At 39.0% G+C, this 21,666-nt stretch overlaps 2 protein-coding genes across 5 annotated transcripts in view; one reads left to right on the forward strand and one right to left on the reverse strand.

Moving 5' to 3' along the window:
• ace (angiotensin I converting enzyme (peptidyl-dipeptidase A) 1) overlaps window positions 1-9,874 on the forward strand; it is a 47,574-nt gene extending 37,700 nt beyond the window's left edge. For all 3 annotated transcript variants that reach the window (XM_057826782.1, XM_057826781.1, XM_057826783.1), the window contains 8 exons: window positions 261-358; window positions 447-619; window positions 699-922; window positions 3,318-3,462; window positions 3,552-3,650; window positions 3,867-3,989; window positions 6,383-6,567; window positions 9,376-9,874. In XM_057826782.1, coding sequence (XP_057682765.1) covers window positions 261-358; window positions 447-619; window positions 699-922; window positions 3,318-3,462; window positions 3,552-3,650; window positions 3,867-3,989; window positions 6,383-6,567; window positions 9,376-9,584 — 1,256 coding nt within the window. In that variant the 3' untranslated portion in view covers window positions 9,585-9,874. The remainder of the gene's footprint in view (window positions 1-260; window positions 359-446; window positions 620-698; window positions 923-3,317; window positions 3,463-3,551; window positions 3,651-3,866; window positions 3,990-6,382; window positions 6,568-9,375) is intronic.
• Window positions 9,875-9,903: 29 nt separating this feature from the next.
• itga3b (integrin, alpha 3b) overlaps window positions 9,904-21,666 on the reverse strand; it is a 54,159-nt gene continuing 42,396 nt past the window's right edge. Inside the window, exons 24-26 of one of the 2 annotated variants that reach the window (XM_057826786.1) lie at window positions 20,712-20,837; window positions 20,456-20,578; window positions 9,904-11,883 (exon numbers count right to left, since the gene is read on the reverse strand). In XM_057826786.1, coding sequence (XP_057682769.1) covers window positions 20,468-20,578; window positions 20,712-20,837 — 237 coding nt within the window. In that variant the 3' untranslated portion in view covers window positions 9,904-11,883; window positions 20,456-20,467. Of the gene's footprint in view, window positions 11,884-20,422; window positions 20,579-20,711; window positions 20,838-21,666 lie in introns of both variants that reach the window. The other variant, XM_057826785.1, reaches the window with a different exon arrangement.

Raw genomic sequence — 21,666 nt, forward strand, 5'->3', positions numbered from 1 at the left:
TGGAATTCATAGACACTCCAGCCAAAATGTTCCTTTTGTGTGGTAGCACATCCCACTAATATTCTGCAGCTGGCTGCAGATGCCTTCACAGGCAGGAAGGATTTGATTTTCTTTGGGAAGCGTCAAGCGTGAGATTGTGTGTGACACTTTCACACAGTTAGGCATTATCCTCGCTCTCCAAGAATCCAGCTTGTTTAATAAACACAGCAGAGCAGAAGTGAGCGATTACAGTAAAATCACACATTTTTTTTGTCGCCTAGGTAACATGTGGGCTCAGACGTGGTCTGGTATCATGGATCTGGTCATGCCTTATCCAGACGCTACGCAAGTTGATGCGACGCCAGCCATGGTCGCACAGGTGAATACACCAAATGCATGCATTCGTCTAGCTGTATAATTCTTCCACATCTTCACTAATAAGCCATTTTCTTCCAACACGCACCAAGGGCTGGGATGCTAAAAGAATGTTCCAGGAATCAGACAGGTTTTTCACCTCTCTGGGGCTTCTGCCTATGCCAAAAGAGTTCTGGGACAAATCCATGATAGAGAAGCCCACCGACGGCCGACAAGTTGTCTGCCACGCCTCTGCATGGGACTTTTATAACAGAAAAGACTTCAGGTTCAACACATTTCCCTCTGTAGCACTTGATAACGTGTTTGCATGTGACTAAATAGCTCACGCGCCTATCTGTACGCAGAATCAAACAGTGTACTGTTATAACCATGGACGACTTGATCACTGTCCACCACGAGATGGGACACGTTCAGTACTTCCTGCAGTACAAGGATCAGCCTGTGTCATTCCGCGAGGGTGCTAACCCCGGCTTCCACGAGGCCATCGGCGATGTCCTGGCCTTGTCTGTGTCCACCCCCAAACATTTGCATAGCATTGGCCTCCTGGACAAAGTGGAGAATAATCACGGTGAGTTGCCATAAACACATTTTAGATGACATCACTCGCTACCATGAAGGGTGATGGATTTATTTAAATTAGTTGCACACAAAAAAGGAGATTTTCTTCATCTTAAATGACACTTAAGCCTATCTAAATGCAGTGGGGCAAATAAGTATTTAGTCAACCACGAATTGTGCAAGTTCTCCCACTTAAAAGTATTAGAGAGGCCTGTAATTGTCAACATGGGTAAACCTCAACCATGAGAGACAGAATGTGGGGGAAAACCCCCCCAGAAAATCTCATTGTTTGATTTTTAAATAATTTATTTGCAAATCATGGTGGAAAATAAGTATTTGGTCAGTACCAAAAGTTCATCTCAATACTTTGTTATGTACCCCTTTGTTGGCTATAACGGAGGCCAAATGTTTTCTATAACTCTTCACATGCTTTCACACACTGTTGCTGGTATTTTGGCCCATTCCTCCATGCATACCTCCTCTAGAGCAGTGATATTTTGGGGCTGTCGTTGGGCAACACGGACTTTCAACCCCCTCCACAGATTTTCTATGGGGTTGAGATCTGGAGACTGGCTAGGCCACTCCAGGACCTTGAAATGCTTCTTACGAAGCCACAGACATATGCTAGAGGATAACCAGCGAGGAGGTTTATGGATGTAGTTAAGAGGACATGAAGGTAGCTGGTATGAGAGCAGAGGATGCGGATGCATTTGACAAAACACCATGTCTAAAAGTTAATCAATGTTTCGGGTTTGGATTGATTAGATTGGCTTGTCGCTTAATCAATTGATGAATCGATTCAGATCGATGTATCATTAAACTTAGTAAATGGAGAGTACTTACGTATAAAGCACATTTGTCTATATGGTTACCATGCCCAAAGCACTTTACATTAGCACACATTTTCCCTTTCACTCACACATTTACACATCAATGGTGCTGATCCTATGCAAGGCACTGCCAACCAATTAGGGGCAAATTAGGGTGCAGTGCCTTGTCATAGGGTAATTTGACAGTCACAGCCGGGAATCGAACCGCTGACCCTTCGGTCCCAGGACGACTTGAGCTACCGACTGCGCTACGGCTGCCCCACACAGTTAAAATTACAGCAACAGTAAGCAGTATTGTTAGAGTTTTAACGAATCAGGAGTACTCTTAGTAGTAGTAGTAGCAGGGGTGAAAGTGGGCGGGAACGGTCAGGAACGCGGTTCCGGTATAACATTCAGGACCGGAACACAGTTCCGGTATAAGATTCAGGGCCGGAACGCTGTTCCGGTATACGGTGCTTTGATTCAGAAAATATGACAGCAACTGTCAAAACGCTATGTAAAAAAAAAAAAAACAAAGCTGCCACACATGCATTTCATCTCCAAGAAGAAAATAATCTACCAACATCAAATTTACATACACAAGTGTTAACAACAAGCATCATAAAGTCATTGTATTGGGTAATCCGTTTCCACCAATAATTATTATTTATTTTATTCCACGGACGGCAGGGAGGTTTCCCCAGCTGCTGCAGTTATCTGAGTCGGAATATGACGAGTCACGTCAATGTGCGAATGCACGCAGCAAAGCAAAACGCCTGGACTCATTTATGCATTTGATTGTCTGACATAATGACATGCGATCACCAGAGATAGTTAGCCCTGATTGGTTCAAATGTGCATGTTTTCTGAAACAGCAGGGGGGAAAAGGGCAATGCAGGCAAAAGGTGGGTTATTTATCATATTTAGTTGTATTTTCTATGATGGGATATCTTAGTACATCTTAGCTGTCAATGTGCACTTAGAACTTGTATTTGTTCATTTATGTTAGGCTACTTATTCATTTCCTTATGATTAAAAAAGTCAATGTTTGTGCAACCTTCAAAATATATTCCATTTCACTCTGCATAATATAAGTCATTTGTACTTATTTTCCTGAATGTATGTTACTTATATCTTTATCATTAAAAAAACACAACAAAAAGTAAATGTTTACATAATCTTCAATTTTAATATACATCCTATGTTCTAAAGTAATTAAAATTTAGATTTGGTATTTAATATGTGAGGGAATGGAGGAAAATAAAAATTAGGAGATGGAGGTCGGGGTTATAGCTGTTTTTGTTAACTTTTATTTTGCAAATCATTGAAAAAATACAATTTTGAATGAAAATCAGTTTTTGTATGTGTTATAGAAATAACTGACCAAAACAGTTTTCTTTGCATTTCAGTAGTTTTGACCCCACCCCTCAAAAAAATAAAATAAATAAATAAATAAAATTTCTGGCAGCGTGGCGACCTTCAGGTCGGGGAGTTCCGGCAAGAAATTATAACCACTTTCACCCCTGAGTAGTAGTAGTAGAATTAACAGCCACAGATATCGGAGCATTCCTAGTTATAAGCTTCCTCATGTTTCAGAGAGTGACATCAATTTCCTGATGAACATGGCGCTTGATAAGATTGCCTTCTTACCTTTTGGCTACCTGATGGACCAATGGAGGTGGAAGGTGTTTGATGGACGCATACTATCATCTGACTACAATAAAGAGTGGTGGAACCTGAGGTAGAGAAAACACTTAAACTGAAATTAAGAGATTGGAGCCTCTCTCTAATGTATGCAACGAAAGCATAAATTGGTTGTTTCTACCACAGACTGAAGTACCAGGGCCTATGCCCGCCCGTCTCCCGCACCGAGGATGACTTTGACCCAGGTGCAAAGTTCCACATCCCCGCTAATGTTCCCTACGTGAGGTGAGTGCTTTTGCTGTTGTTGTTTCACCGCATCTGATAATTAATCACTGATAAACTGACGCTTTGCAAACACACACCTCGATAAGATAAGGTAAACTTAGCGATGTGAGCCGCAGAACACCATGTTTTTCATGTGACAGGATGAATGCAATCATCATCATGCGTTTATTTATCAAGCGCATTTATGACGAGGTATTATTTTTATCACACCCTTAGGTACTTTGTAAGCTTCATTATCCAGTTCCAGTTCCACAAGGCTCTTTGTAATGCTGCCAAGCACGTGGGGCCCCTGCACACATGTGACATTTACCAGTCCAAGGATGCTGGGAAGTTGTTGGGGTGAGTGTACGCGACAACATGAAAAGAGATCATAAATGGTAAATGGTGTTATACTTATATAGATAGTCATGTGTGAGACATTATTAATATTAAAGTGCCTTAAATGCTTCTCCATGACATACTTGAAAATGCAAGCAACAAAATAAAAGTAAACTGATTGATTATTAAACCCTTTAATGGACAAGTGACGATTTTATATATACATTAAAAAAAAACAAAATATAATAAAAAACAAAGCTATTTGGTACATACTATATATATTTCAGTAAACATTATTACATTAAAAAAAAAAAACATTCATATGATTACATATGAGTACAAATTCTTAAAATGTTAATAAAACCTTTTTTTTTTTTTTTTTTTTTTTAATTTAAATGAATAAAAAACAGCTTCTACCAGTCAAAATGGATTGGACGCCTAGCGCCATCAATGGTAACGAATGAGTAAAATGAGTGCCCTATAAAGGCTTAACTGAAAATATATACAGTGCTGGTCAAAAGTATTGGCACCCCTGCAATTCTGTCAGATAATGTTCAATTTCTTCCAGAAAATTAGTGCAATTACAAATGCTTTGGTAGTAATGTCTTCATTTATTTTGCTTGCAATGAAAAAACACAAAAGAGAATGAAAAAAAAAGAAATCATTATCATTTTACACAAAATTCCAAAAATGGGGGGACAATAGTATTGGCACCCTAAGCCTAATACTTGGTAGACAAAATAACTGCCAACAACCGCTTCCGGTATCCATCAATGAGTTTCTCACAATGCTCTGCAGGAATTTTAGACCATTCTTCTATGGCCAACTGCTCCAGGTCTCTGAGATTTGAAGGTCGCCTTCTCCAAACTGCCACTTTCAGATCTCTCCACAGGTGTTCTATGGGATTCAGGAATGGACTCATTGCTGGCCACTTTAGAAGTCTCCAGTGCTTTCTCTCAAACCATTTTCTAGTGCTTTTTGAAGTGTGTTTTTGGTCTTTGTCCTACTGGAAGACCCATGACCTCTGAGGGAGACCCAGCTTTCTCAAACTGGGCCCAACATTATGCTGCAAAATTTGTTGGTAATCTTCAGACTTCATAACGCCATGCACACGGTCAAGCAATCCAGTGTCAGAGGCAGCAAAGCAACCCCAAAACATCAGAGAACCTCCGCCATGTTTGACTGTGGGGACAGTCTTCTTTTCTTTGAAGGCCTCGTTTTTTTTTTTTACCCCTGTAAACTGTATGTTGATGCCTTTTCCCAAAAAGCTCTACTTTTGTCTCATCTGCCCAGAGAACATTCTTCCAAAAAGTTTTTGGCTTTCTCATGTAGGTTTTGGCAAACTCTAGTCTGGCTTTTTTATGTCTTTGGGTCAGAAGTGGGGTCTTTCTGGGTATCCTACAATAGAGTCCCTTTTCATTCAGACGCCGACGGATAGTACAGGTTGACACTGTTGTATCCTTGGACTGCAGGACAGCTTGAACTTGTTTGGATGTTAGTCGAGGTTCTCTAGCCACCATCCGCACAATCTTTCGTTGAAATCTTTCATCAGTTTTTCTTTTCCGTCCACATCTAGGGAGTTAGCCATAGTGCCATGGGCTTTACACTTATTGATGACACTGCGCACAGTAGACACAGGAACATTCAGGTCTTTGGAGATGGACCTGTAGCCTTGAGATTGCCCATGCTTCCTCACAATTTTGCTTCTCAAGTCCTCAGACAGTTCTTTGGTCTTCTTTCTTTTGTCCGTGAGCAATGTGGAACACACAAGGACACAGAACAGAGGTTGTCAACTTTAATCCATTTTAACTGGATTCAAGTTTGATTTAGTTACTGCCACCACCTGTTATGTGCCACAGGTAAGTAACAAGTGCTGTTAATTACACAAATTAGAGAAGCATCACATCATATTTCAAAGGGTGCCAAAACTTTTGTCCGAGCCATTTTTGGAGTTTTGTGTAAAATGATAATGATTTAATTTTTTCCCCATTCTCTTTTGTGTTTTTTCATTGCAAGCAAAATAAATAAAGATATTACTACCAAAGCATTTGTAATTCAATCATTTTTGGGGGGAGAACTCGAGCATTATCTGACAGAATTGCAGGGGTGCCAATGCTTTTGGCAAGCACTGTAGTTGATGTTTATAAAAATAACAAAAAAAAATACTATATTCAAAGTAAAAATGTGCTTTTGTTTTCATAAATCAGATACTCCTCGTGAAAAAAAATGGTATAAAATGTAAGCAACATATTTTTGGATAATTCTCTACCAATTACACGTGAAAAGGTTTGGTCAATTAAGACCTCGGAATTTTATCAACCAATTATAGATCCATCATGAGGACACAAAAGGCCCTTCACAATGGTAATAAATTGTGTGCGTTGTTGTTTGTGACCTCCTGGTTGTACCCGCAGAGACGTGATGAAGTTGGGCTTCAGCAAGCCCTGGCCCGAAGCCATGACCATGATCACAGGCCAGCCTAAAATGAGCGCCAAGCCACTCATGGAATATTTCGAACCTCTCATTAAATGGCTGGAAGAAGAGAATGACAAGAACAAGGACATCCGCGGGTGGCCCGACTACGACTGGAAGCCTTCAAGTAAGTTTTACATACTAACGCGTTGAAATACAATAAGTTACACATGTATAAAATGGGAGCCCAACAGATGGAAAGCACATCGCTCAGTTGATTTCCTTCCAAAAGGAAATACCTAAAATGATTTGCTTTTAGCATTTTTTTTCTTCTGTTGCTTGTTTCCCTGAGGAAAGGGGAAAACAGATTAGATTCATTGAATTGAAGAAAAAAAAAAGGGACAGTAGCTGTTTGCACATGCACACTGTTTGGGCTTAGTCATCACACTCCCGCATATGATGCAACTTGGCTTTTGACACACCTAAATGTTTACCATTAAGAATGCCTGCCCCAAATGTGTGTCTGCTTGCTAATTTGTGGCTTATATAAAATGTAGGGCTGTCAAATTAATCACGTTAACGGGTGGTAATTTTTTTTTAAAAATAATCACGTTAAAATATTTGATGCAATTAACGCATGGACGGAATGACCCGTTCATGCGTTGCCGCAAACAGTTTACAATGACGCCGTTTTAGCACAGAGACCGAAAAGGCAGAGAAATGCAAGTGGACACGGGCTTTCATTGGACCGCACCTTTTATTGGTTTAAGCAGCCACTACTAACCGTCATGGTTGCCTAACTTCCCATCATGCATTTGGGCGTAGCTAGAGACGATCTTTTTCTTAACACGCTTAACTGAACACAACGCAGAACATATTGTACACAATTTGCAGTCACTACTAACATTCATGGTTGCCCAACTTCCCATCATGCAATTGGGCCCGAGCAGGAGACTATCTTTTTCTTCACACGCCTAATTGAACACAACCTAGAACACTGGTGTCAAACTGACTCCATAAAGGGCCAAGTGGATGCAGGTTTTCTTTCCAACCAATGAGAAGGACACCTTTTGACCAATCTGATCTCTTACATGGGTAATCAGTTAAACTTTGTCAGGTGCTGCTTGTTTCAACAGAAAAATCATTGGTTAAACTGTTTCCGCGGTACAGGTTGGAACCAAATCCAGCACCCACTTGGCCCTTTGTGGAACTGGTTTGACACCTATGACCTAGAACATACTGTATAACATTTGTAGCCACAACTGACAGTCATGGTTGCCCAACTTCCCATCATGTATTTGGGCCAAACAGTTAAGTTGCTACAGTATCATTTAGTGAAAGCACAACAAAAATAATATTCCTATCTCTCAAAAAAATAATGTTCACAAAAAGAAAAGCGCTCAATGCAAAGAGAACTGGCATTCCAAATCAAACAGCTATGCAAAATACACATCCAGTAAATGTTAATAATTTTAATGCCATCTTGTGGATTTTTTGTTATAATAAACTAATACAGTACTTATGTACAGTATGTTGAATGTTTATGTCCATCTTGTGTCTTATCTTTCCATTCCAACAATAATTTACAGAAAAATATGGCATGTTTTAGAGATGGTTTGAATTGCGATTAATTTTTAAGCTGTGATTAACTCGATTAAAAATTTTAATCGTTGACAGCCCTAATAAAATGACTTCTTTGGCGGATTTGGAGATTTGTTTTGTCAACTCCCCCCACATTTTACACCTGACTCACATTGTTCCTCCATACTCCAGACTATACCCCCAAAAAATCATGCAATGCACAGTTGTATTTTTACTATCCCAAAAATGTATGTATTTTTTTTTTACAAAAAAACAACAACAACATCAATTTCCAGTGACCAGGGTTTTCAATAACGAGACTTATTGTAATCTGATTACTTTATTTCAGTAACGAGCAATCTAACGCGTTCATTTTTCCTTAGTGTGTGCGTTACTATTTTGTTATTGCCCAATAATGTGCGTAGAATAAAGAATATTGTAGTCATGCACGAAGAGCATTTTAAATAGAAAATGTCCGTTTCCATGGTAACGGCTCATAGTTACCTCCTGTTTTGGTCTCAATTCACATGCCCTTAGTGTTTTAGGACTGAGAAAGATGTGTGACAGGCCAACGCGGGTGCACATTCGAGCTGAGTGTAGCCACCTATTGACATGTGGGAGGGTATTTTGATCTGTGAGCGTCATGGAAATGAACATGAGTATTTTTCCTTCATTCTGGAGGGTTCCAGCGATAGGTTGGAGTGGCTACATTGACGGCCGTTTCGTAGCTTTGCCGTTGCAACGGCGAGTCGTCGTCGCTCCCTCTCTTTCTCGCGAATTCCGCAGGAATTGTTTACATCATATTAGTGTTGAACATTAATGCCGTGAGGCACGTGTTCATTTAGTAACCCATAATGAATGCTTATAACAGATGTCAATTAGTGTCATCCGGCGAATTATCTCACTTTTGAATGGATGTAAAAAATCCGAGCTGAACATAAATGCAGTTAGTGACATAATTTGTTGGATGACACTTAATTACATCTGTCATAAGCATTCAGTAATGCCCATGATAGTGTCATATCATAATTATGACGGTTTTATGAAATTCTTATGATGCCGCTGTCAAATAAAGCGTTGTACCTATTAACCCAAATAAATAGACAAACAAGCAGCACTGGACTATAAACCGCAGGATTCAAAATGAGGGGGAAAAGAAGCAGCTTATAGTCTGAAAATTACGGTATTTCTAGTAGATTTATTCTGAAAACAAGGGAATTTAACTCGTTTTAAGGAGGTGTGTTTTTGCAGTGCATAGAACCCACAAAAACTGCCTTCTTTAGCACAATAGGGCTCATAAATCAAAATGCAAATACAGTGGTGATTTCAGTTAATTGAGAGTTAAAGGTTCTGGATCATAGAAAATAAAATGTGTGAAGTAACAGCCGAAAATCTTATTTATCATTCTTTGCAGCTCCAGCAAAGGAATCTGAGACTAATACCAACACTGTGGACTTCCTGGGAATGAATGTAGACAGAGCAGCCGCCGTTGCAGGCCAGTGGATTTTGCTGGTAATAGGCTTGGTCCTACTGCTCACCATCATCTTCATGGCCTACAGATACAGGAAGTCAAAAAGGTCTAAAGCGTCATTGTTGTCAATGGAGCTTAGGGAAAAACACTAACTGGCAAGTGCAGCTCGCACAGTAACAACCCTGATGTGGCAAATGGTGTTTTGTTCTGTACAACGAATCTGACCACATTTGCTTTTACATTATTTGTATTGGTCTCCCTACCCATTACATGTTGTTGTATATTTATTGTATACACCAATTATATTTTTGCCTATGCAAAAGAAATTGCAATTTTGTAATTTATTTGTAATATGTTCACATGTAGGGAGGAAATTTATGTAAAGTTATTGTTTGTGTAAGCATTTTCTGATGTGGTTTCTTGTTTCTACAATAAAAAAAAATCTTAATATGAAACATTTCCAGGCAGTAGTTCATTTGACAGATGTAATGAATGATCAAATTACATCAAAACTGCGCAGTATAAAAATCAGCAAGGTTTGTGCATTTTAGTCCTTCCCCGCTCCACCCAGAGGAGTCAAAGGGGCCTCTGTAAGGTTTGCAGTTCTCAGTGTCACAGCAGAATACCTGGCAGGTCGCTCTCAGGTAACATGAGCAAAAGCAGCAAGGCAACATTTAGTCCATTAGAAACGACAGAATCAATGTCTTCTTAGTCCATTCTGCCCAAAAGCCGTGGCCGGTGTCCAAAGTCCTGTACAACAAATGATATCCACTCACTGTCCACTAGATGAGTGGAATAACAATAACAACATTTCAAAATTTGCTTGTGTTAATTGATTTGAAAAGGGCAAAATATCCGAGTTCGAACAAACTTGCCCCTACTTTCAATGGAATGGGTGCCCATTGAGTCTATAAATTGATTTTTAAAAAGTCAATGAAACATTTATAACAAAGCTACACATTGCCTTATTTGATCACAACATGAAGCATAATTGAATCCAGTGTTGTAACTCCCTGTGTTACATCCTCTTAAACAGATCTCCTCCTGTGTTTGTACAAGACTGTAATAAATAGTCATCAAGTCAGGGCCTCGCAATTCAAAACAACCCCAGTCCAGTGAGAGAAGGCAATGCAGTCCCTAAAAAACAACACAACTTTGGAACTGAACTCATCATGTTCGGCACAGCAAGTCAGTGCATGAGAATGATAATTAAAAAAAAAAAAACAACAACAACAACAACAAAAAACAATTACAGCAGAGATTAAAAAGTCAGTGCTTACTCAGAGCACTGATGGAGAAACGCATATACAGCGCTGCCTTGAGATGAGCTGCTAATCTTTTTTTTTTTTCTCAAATACCAGTACAGTATTTTCCACACTGTAAGGTGGATCAGAGTAGACGACGCACTTTCAATGAATAGCCTAAAACTGTTTTCATATATAGAGCCCCCCACATTATAAGGCAGTAGTAGTAGTAGTCGTAGTTGGGTTTGCGTTTTGCATCCATTAGATGAAGCTGCACAAAAGGGAATGTCCTGATCAACCAATTTTGATCCATATGTAAGGCGCATCGGATTATAAGGCGCAGTGCCATTTTTGAGAAAATTTAAGGCCTTTACGTGCACCTTATAGTGTGGAAAATACCGTGCACAATATTGTAATTTAATTACTGTGGCTTCTTTTGTTGAGGTTGACCTGGCCACTAGAGGCACTGTGATCCAGTTATAGACGCAAAAATGAGTTTCACAACGACTAGAATTCACCATGATGCAGAAATATGAGTCATTCTTCACTGAGGATAAAGAATACATGCCTGTAAGCATTATTATATTGTCTGTAATGATGTGGTGATCCATCATTAGCCAATCTATGGCATTCGGAACTTGTCCACTTTTCAATACAGAACTTGTTAATCTGGTCACCCGTATTTCAAGGCAACACTGCATTTACAATCAAGGATAAACTATAAGGCCAATTGGGGTTAAAAAAAAAAAAAAAAAAAACACCAGCAAGAAGAAATATCACCAGATAAAGCGTTCATAGCAAATTCAGAACATCAAAACAACACAGTGAATGCCTCAATATTCAATTTACAACACTGCAGTGAGAGAATACTTGACAATTACAATCTCTGTGACACAAATGCTCAACATATTGCACTGAGAAATCTATTTTAAAAAACAAAACAAAAACAAAAAAAAACAGATCATCATCCACAGTTTGTCCAAATGTTCTTTTCTTTGTCCACATGTCAGTCAGTAGCTGAGCAATGTAAATTAAGGCCTCAGTAGTAGAAATGCTGCATCTCTGTCCAGTTGGTGATCCAATACTTTCTGTGTGGCTCCTCTGGCTCAAATCCCTCATTGAACTGATAGCGATCAGCCTTGCGAATTTTCACCCCGCGGTGCTTTGGCATTATCCGGTAGTAGAGGGATCGCTTGAAGAATCCAAGCTGGAGAGAAAAGAAGTGACATTAGATACTTAAGCTCAGATTTAATGGCGACTTGAAGACGACATTTAGGAGATTTAGATTGTTCGTAGAGACAGAGTTGGGAAGGAAAGAGCGAGGGGGCCTTTAGTGGAGCCTGAGGAAGACGTGGAAGAAAAGCACAAGCAAGGTACCGTGTACAAAACTACTGCTTCCTATACAAAATGCATGTAAATGCTAATGTTGATTTAAAAAACAGGATAAACTGCTCTAATATACATCACAGCATATCGAAGAGATCAGTGATTTTAACCTTTTGGAGTGCAATCTGATGGGAGGATGTGCGATAATATTCCAGTTTAATTGACTGTTTCTGATTTGGTCTTTTCAAGCCTCTCCAAAAGTACTAGTATAATGTTAAATGTTTTTAATAATTAAAATAAAAAATATTGATACATATAGTACAATAGTACAATACTAGTATCATTAAGTTTATGACAATTTATTCATCAAAATATCATACAAAAAACCCCATAAAAGATAGAAGGGCATAAAATGTAAAAATTTAACAGTTTGTGCATCATGATTAATACTTTCATACACAAATTATGATTTCTTTTCTTATAGGGAACCTCGGACTTAAAAACTTGTACGCTCTAATAAGCCACTTTTTTTTTTTTTTTCCCCTTAATACTAAAATATGTTATTAGACACACAGAAAATATTGCCATTGATTGAAAAATCTGTAATATTTAATACATGTTTTGGCCTTCGGAGGGCGCCATGTTTTATGTGTGCAATGGACGCTCGGGGTGATTAACGTAATTTCCCGAATATAACGCGCACTTTTTTCCCCCAAAATCAACTTGTAAAATCATGGTGCGCATTATAAACGGGTACATGGATGGAGACAGAAATATATATATATTAGATATATATATAAAAACCGATTTTTTTTTTTATTGACACGGCCACGTTGTGTTGAAGAAACGTATGCGGAGACCCGTTGCCGACCATTACGGTACGTGACGTCACTATTTTGTTTTGGTAATACTTCACTCTAATCGGCTGAATGATTTCGTCTGTGTAAATTAAGCTTTTTTCACTCTTCGTAAAGCACAGAATTTAGTTTCTTGAACTCATTTGAGTCAATGTTTACTGCAGCTCAGCAACTCGGACCATAACAAACGTAAGCACACACTTCCTGTGTCCGTCAACTACAGTGCCTTGCAAAAGTATTCGGCCCCCTTGAACCTTGCAACCTTTCGCCACATTTCAGGCTTCAAACATAAAGATATAAAATTTTAATTTTTTGCCAAGAATCAACAACAAGTGGGACACAATCGTGAAGTGGAACAAAATTTATTGGATAATTTAAACTTTTTTAACAAATAAAAAACTGAAAAGTGGGGCGTGCAATATTATTCGGCCCCCTTGCGTTAATACTTTGTAGCGCCACCTTTTGCTCCAATTACAGCTGCGAGTCGCTTGGGGTATGTTTCTATCAGTTTTGCACATCGAGAGACTGACATTCTTGCCCATTCTTCCTTGCAAAACAGCTCGAGCTCAGTGAGGTTGGATGGAGAGTGTTTGTGAACAGCAGTCTTCAGCTCTTTCCACAGATTCTCGATTGGATTCAGGTCTGGACTTTGACTTGGCCATTTTAACACCTGGATACGTTTATTTTTGAACCATTCCATTGTAAATTTGGCTTTATGTTTTGGATCATTGTCCTGTTGGAAGATAAATCTCCGTCCCAGTCTCAGGTTTTGTGCAGATACCAACAGGTTTTCTTCCAGAATGTTCCTGTATTTGGCTGCATCCATCTTCCCGTCAATTTTAACCATCTTCCCTGTCCCTGCTGAAGAAAAGCAGGCCCAAACCATGATGCTGCCACCACCATTTTTGACAGTGGGGATGGTGTGTTCAGGGTGATGAGCTGTGTTGCTTTTACGCCAAACATATCGTTTTGCATTGTGGCCAAAAAGTTCAATTTTGGTTTCATCTGACCAGAGCACCTTCTTCCACATGTTTGGTGTGTCTCCCAGGTGGCTTGTGGCAAACTTTAAACGAGACTTTTTATGGATATCTTTGAGAAATGGCTTTCTTCTTGCCACTCTTCCATAAAGGCCAGATTTGTGCAGTGTACGACTGATTGTTGTCCTATGGACAGACTCTCCCACCTCAGCTGTAGATCTCTGCAGTTCATCCAGAGTGATCATGGGCCTCTTGGCTGCATCTCTGATCAGTTTTCTCCTTGTTTGAGAAGAACTTTTGGAAGGACGGCCGGGTCTTGGTAGATTTGCAGTGGTCTGATGCTCCTTCCATTTCAATATGATGGCTTGCACAGTGCTCCTTGAGATGTTTAAAGCTTTGGGAAATCTTTTTGTATCCAAATCCGGCTTTTAAACTTCTCCACAACAGTATCTCGGACCTGCCTGGTGTGTTCCTTGGTTTTCATAATGCTCTCTGCACTTTAAACAGAACCCTGAGACTATCACAGAGCAGGTGCATTTATACGGAGACTTGATTACACACAGGTGGATTCTATTTATCATCATTGGTCATTTAGGACAACATTGGATCATTCAGAGATCCTCACTGAACTTCTGGAGTGAGTTTGCTGCACTGAAAGTAAAGGGGCCGAATAATATTGCACGCCCCACTTTTCCGTTTTTTATTTGTTAAAAAAGTTTAAATTATCCAATAAATGTTGTTCCACTTCACCATTGTGTCCCACTTGTTGTTGATTCTTGACAAAAAAATTAAATTTCCTATCTTTATGTTTGAAGCCTGAAATGTGGCGAAAGGTTGCAGGATTCAAGGGGGCCGAATACTTTTGCAAGGCACTGTATATCTGTCCCTCGGGAAACTCAAACCCAAATAACAATAGTTCCTATTGTTACTGTCATGTCCACAGCGATGAGCTCTCACAGATTTCCGACTTGCGTTCTCACTTTCATTTTACTGTGTCAATCCATGGAAGAAACATTTATTCATCATGATGAAACGAGCAAGTTATACAGCAGCCTTTAAAAGAAATCACATCTGTTTTGTTTTCTCCTAGATTCTGGTAAGTTGGAGAAGTTGTCAAATCATATTATTACCGTGAATATTGTCAGTTTATGGTCATGTTTTGAACTACCAATGTGCTATGCTTGTGCTGTGTTTCACCAGTCAGTAAAATGACATTTCTCTATGTGTACACGAGCTGGTTTCTTGTATTCTTCTATTTATTGGTGCTAAAATGGCGGGACATCCAACACATGCACACATCGGTTAAAAGTGGCGAGTACTTACTATTTGTGGTTTTATTGAGTCTTTTATTCCCTTTTCATTGCCTCAAAATACTTTTAGCATGTGTTTCCTTCTCATACTTTTAAGCATTGTGTTTTCTTGTGGTAGCTTTAAAGCAGATTGTTAATTTGTTGACCACATTAGTCACATAGCGTATTTAAACCACCCTAATTTGATATTACTAAGTTTAAGTATTTCCTTAAGGCATCTTTAGTATGTTCTGTCTGTATGCATCTAAACAAAACAAGCTGAATGCACATGGTATACTACTCTGGGTGTCAAATTCGCCTCTTGTAGGACGTTTTGCTGGTGTAGCACATTTTGGCAGAACACCGGTTTTGTCATTCTCTCATTGTCTCATCCCGTCTTTCCTGTTCATTTTGCTTTTGTTGCTCGTTTTGTGAAATATCGACAGTGCTGTCGATATTTTTATTAAGGATTTAGTGTAGGTTTTCGGGCTAATAGAATTATAAGTATTGTTATGGAAAAATCTGGAAAAATCCTGCTCGACATACGACCATTTCGACTTACAAAAAAGGTCCTGGAACGAATTAACTTCGTACGAAGAGGTACCACTGTATTTGACATAGAGCCGCCATCAACATGACTCGTTAGCACGGATTTTAATCTCACGGTCTAGGCCTTGAGCCCCAAAGCCTCAGTGAAGGCCTGCTCATCCAAGGATGCACTGACCTAAGTAAATGTAAGAAATATACAGTAAAAGTACATACTGTATTGGCCCGAATATAAGACGGCCCTGATTGTAAGACGACCCCCTCTTTTTCAAGACTCAAGTTTGAAAAAAGACTTTTTGGACACCAAATTAATTTTTATACAGAAAATAATTACAGTACATCTGAAACAAATGATTATAACAATATATTTGAGAGATAAAGCATGTTATTTTGCCTCATTCAAATCTTAATATCTGAACATTTAAATATGTAAACTAAAGTGCAAACACATTCGTAAATGAATGGTTTCTGGCTTTTGAAATGTAAATAAACTAATCTATTGTGATAAAACAACAAAATTGCAATAACTGCATTAACCATCAAAGTGAAGTCTAACTGTAACTGTAGTCTTGAAACAAATCTGAACAAGGAAAAACATTGCAATAAAAAATTGCAAACCGGTTAAACTTGAGAGTAGCTGAGATCTGTCATGACAGAAATCGCTTCAATGATATCTGGCGCCATCTAGCATCGTGAATGGGTATATCTATGTCGGGTATGGGTATATCGGTATGTCTAGACCACGAATATAAGACGACCCCCACTTTTTCAGTCTTATTTCAATGCAAAAAACAACGTCTTATATTCGGGCCAATACGAATCAGGGCTGGGCAAAATTATTGCTGCTGGTTGATGCCTTTTTGATTTTGTGCTTACACAATTAGTGCATGAAAGGGATATGTTGGAAAAAGTATGGAAAGTCCTGATGTACAAGGTGCTCTTCCTTTAAATTCCAACTAAGATTTAAGTTAGTTTCTTGTGGTAATTTCTTTTATATCAATTTTGCAAGAGTATTAAAACATGCTGCACAGCCCAAGCAAAAGTGTGCCTTAAGCATTTACAAGCAAATTCAATGAAAATTCACTGGAAAGCATATTTAAATGGGTCGTGTAACAGGTGTAGTTGCTGAAATTTTGATGAATGAGTCTAATTTTATCTGCCCAGAAATCAAATATTGACATTTAAAATGATGCCTAGTGTTTTAGATTGTGTTTTGTTGCCGTGTCATTTGTTATTTGTATAATATACAGTATTTGACAAGTATAGTGATATTGTGATAAGATGGAGTCATTTTTTATGTTATGAATGTGAATATATTGACACAAATTCCTGGTTTGTTTAAGTAGTGTTATGTAACAGCTAATTGTGTGGCACTGCCAAAAGCTTTTGCACTATTGATTAATGTTATAGCCTGACTAAATTTCTCAAAGATGAATAGGCTTTCACTGCAAACAACTTGCTATAGATCCAATTTTCCATTATGGGATGTAATAAGGCCTGCACACCCTAATACTTTGAATTTATTCAAATTATATTTTTATTTCCCCATTTCCAGAAAGAATGTTAGTGTATAGCAGAGGTGGGTAATAATGCGTTACATTTATTCCGTTACATTTACTTGAGTAATTTTTTAGAAAAATACTCATTACTCATACTCAAAAGTACTCATAAAAGTAGTATCAAGAAGCCATACATTTTACTTTTACCTCTGTAGAATTGTGTGGAGAATAAACACTACTCTTACTCCGCTACTTTGAGCTACACTCGTCGTTACGTTTTTCCACTTTATTCTACATATTAGATTTTACTTTTTTTTAAAACTCCAGCGATGCTAACAGTAGCTCTACCAGTTTACTCAATGAGACGTCGCAACAGTAATCACATGACTTCATTATACCAATCTGACTCAAGCTTGCCGTTCTAAGACCACGCTGGCCTGCTCAATCACGTGGCGTCTTTAAACCGTAAAAAAAATTAACTATTTGACAGAGCGCTGCCCTCGACATGATTCGAAAGCGTGGATTTTAACCTTGCTCCCAGTTACTATTCGGCACCGATTGACCACGAAAAACCGGAGATATAATCCTTTTAATTTCATGATAGGAACTATGAAGGAACTATTCACTATTTCAGTAACTATTCAAACTAGGAACTATTGTCTGCATTAGAGGGCACTCATGGTCTTTGGACGAATGATGCTTAATTTCTGTAGATTTTTTTCCCTCGATGGAATTTAATGTTTGGGTTTTTTTGTATTTCTTTGGCTTAGTGTGGTTATGTAATATGTTATAGTATAGCATAATAATAACAACAGTTCATATAGATAACTGTGCTGAGAAAAAAATACCATTATTACCATTATTCTTTTCACCAAATACTTTTCTTACTTGTACTTGAGTATAATTTTTGGATGACTACTATTACCCTTACTTGAGTAATATTATTTTGAAGTAACGCTACTCTTACTTGAGTCAACTTTTTTGCTACTCTACCGACCTCTGCTTGTAATCTCACATAGATGAAGTCTTTAGCCAATCAATTTTAACCGGGAGGGGCTGGAAGCTGTTTTCATACTCTGTGACCTGTACTGTAAGTAGACGTGCCAATTACCGGTTTCAAGGTATACCGTGGTATGAAAATGTCAAGGTTTCAAAACCGCAAAAATTTTCCGTCATACCTTCCCTAACGTATTAGCTATTTTTTATGTCCCAAAAATGCATGGAGAAATCCCTCGGTTGCAGCTGCAAGGCTCAACCATTTTCTACCCGTTGTTGCTCAGTGTCAGTAAGTCAGCTATGCTACACGATGGCTGGAGGAAGTGAAACTCCTGAACTTTCTCCCACATTGAAGAAATGAAATTGCTGGTGTGGGAATACTTCGACTACATAAAAGTTACAGATGGCCGCGGCTTAGAAGAGGAGGGCCAACCGACATGTAAAACATGTTGGCGGAGGGTGGCTGCCCAGGAGGTAATACCTCCAATATAATTTCTCATTTATACAAAATTTATGGTTAGTAAACACTGTCATGAACGTTTCCCACAAGCTACGAGAGTTAACTCCAGCGTGTTTAGGCTACGTCTACTCTAGGACAGATAATTTTTCTCTATGGTATTTTGCCGTCTATTTTTATACCTGTCCACACTTATGTTTAAGGTGCGTTTAAGGCCCCCCCGCTTCTGCAAGGTACGCCTGCACTTGCGCAAACTACGCATGCTTGGAAAAGAGCAGCCTCATATGTCACGTCATCGCCCTCGCGGTTTACCTCTGAACCGGAAACTCACTACTCGCCGGCAGAAAATTCGAAATTACTACACCTTCTAGACTGTCATTATTTTGTGATCAATGTTTTTTTCGTGAACGCAATTGAACGCATCATGCAGGAGCGAGAGTTAAGGGAGAGCACTCTTGGCTTTTACGAGCAGTGGCCGAGTTGTGATTGAAATAAATCTTTAGAAAGCAATGAAAGCCTGACATCGTTACTTGGGATGTTACAATCGATGCTCAGTTGCGCTCTCACCACTTGGAAAATAACAAATAGAAGCATATGGTGTGGCGCTGCGTCTAGTTCCTGGAAGACGCAACCAGGACTGCTTGTGCATAACAGTGGCGATCCTGGAAGTGGCAACAGTTTTGACAGGCAGAAATGTCATGGAAAAAAACTGATCGCGCCTCTTGACTGGGGGTACTACGCAGGTCACTTTTTGGAGTTTAATTTTCCTCTGCGCATATTTTAATATACTCATGTTCGGTCTGCATTGAGTTAGGAGGGGCCAGCCTCGCAGCTGGCTGATCGGAGACAATGCGGGAGGCGAGCTCTGTAAAAAACGCTCATCTCCGCGTCATCCACGATAGGAGGACCACAAATAGGCACTGAATTGAAGCATACAGTAGTATTGCAACGTAGTTTGAAGGTTCAACAAAAATGTGTGGAAATGGAAAGAGGAGCAGGAATACCATGCGTGATCGTCGCCTCTATTGTTTACGATGCTGTCACTAAAAATGGCGACGGCATGACATCACTTTCTTAGTATCCGATTGTTGTACGAAGACAGCAGTCTATATGAAGCAGCGGGTAATATTACCCGCCTACATCCATTTCCGTCCTAGTGTAGACGTAGCCTTAGCGTGTCTAGCGGTGGTAAAACATGTAGTGTTTTTTTCTCCCTGGCAACTGTCTGTGTTGAGAAAGAGAGTGTGTGTATGATGTAAATATGATACGAGTCATACACACGTGCTTTTTATGGAAAATAATTCAATTATTCTTGTTCTGATGGTAATAATGTTGAGCTGTGGGTTTAGGCCCACCTAAAGGACTGTATTTATTTTATTTCAAATATTTTGTCATTTTTAAAAATTTATTTTAACTTAACATGATACTTATGTTCCAGTTTGATAATATGTTTAAAAAAAATACAAATCCTGTTCAATGGGGAAAAGTTTTGTTTTTTCTTATACCCAGATATCTCAAAGCAACACATTTTAGAGCCTCAGCATGATAATTCATTGCAATGCAAATTGCAATTTTTCACCAAACTGTAATACTACAACTCTTACTAGAATTATTGTAGCATAGCAAGTACAAGTTTTCTGCGCATCAGAGAAATCCTCTCAACATACACGCAATAATGAGCTCCTTAAGCGCCAGCCTGCTGGAAAGTAAGCAAGAGGATGTTAGGTCAGAAAGAGAGAGCCCACACCATGATTAGTAAGAGTTCACGAAAGTCCGTTCATTTGGAGGGGTGTTGTTACCCAAAAGCCCCATTGAAGTGCACGCTTGTGTACCCATAGTGGGTCTCAGTAGTCCTCAGTCAGCCTCTCTGTCTCAGAGGGCTGGATCTTCATCTCAGCCTTCTGGGCTTTGGCCTCATACATCTCCCTCCTGCTGGCCCTCTGGAAGAAGCCACACTGCACGGAGGTGGAGGAGGATGTCAGTGTGAGTGTCCAGGAAAGATTTTGGGGGTTGAGAAATACCACTTGTGGACATATTTCCACTGTTAAGTCAGTGTGCAAAGGTTCACTGTGTTTAATATTGCCTTACCTTCCAAAGTATGAGGATGATGATTCCTAGAAGTAAAACTCCTGCTACGATGGCAGAAATGATGATCCACAGTGGAAGTTCATAGGGCGTCTCAACCCGTTCCACTGGTTCGATATCCACTGCGAACTGAATCAAAATGGGGACAACCATTAGCAACAGCCAGTAAAGTATATAAATAGCATTTGTATGAGCTGTGGTAGATAGTAGGGGTGCACGATATCAATTTTTTGAAATCGATGAAGATAACTTCCTGCTCCTCAAGGCTGATACCGATATGATAACCGATAATATATATGGCGGAAAACACTCAGGTGACTTGAGGTTCCGCTCTGAGGCCCCCAATTTGGCCAACTTTCAAAATTGTACGATATGCATGTGTGATACATCATTGGAAAGCTTAACATCTCAATTTTCTGGTGGGAAGAAAAATTTGGAACAGGAGGGCATTTTAAAAAAAACACAAATTTTAAACCTCAAAACCCTCACTGGAGCTGAGAACACGTGAGAGCATAATAAAGACGTCATGATTTTAACGAGATATTATCACGTACTTACCATGTTTCAATCCAAAAACTCCATGTAGCATGTATCATCGAGTGTCAAGACACAGCTGTGAATGGCCACAGCTGGATTTTGGGTGGATTTTACGGGTGAAAAATGGTATTATAACAAGGGTTGTGATGCAGAAATCACAGACATCAAGGAGTGGTCGAGATTTTCTTTTTCATATATTTACCCTTTTAAACTTTTTTTTTCAATTTTTCTTTGTTTGGATCGATTTTTTATCATCTAACATTCATTCATTCTTTTCCTCACGAGGGTTGCATATCGGAGAAAATGCGACAGTAACACAAAAAATCGATTAAGCGATAGTTATGAGGTAGATATCTGTGACTTTTTTACAGACGCCATTTTTTTCATTGTGACATTTGTTTAAAAGTTTAAAATATGCAAG

Source organism: Corythoichthys intestinalis, chromosome 21 (genome assembly GCF_030265065.1).
Source record: "Corythoichthys intestinalis isolate RoL2023-P3 chromosome 21, ASM3026506v1, whole genome shotgun sequence".
Classification (NCBI taxonomy): domain Eukaryota; kingdom Metazoa; phylum Chordata; class Actinopteri; order Syngnathiformes; family Syngnathidae; genus Corythoichthys; species Corythoichthys intestinalis.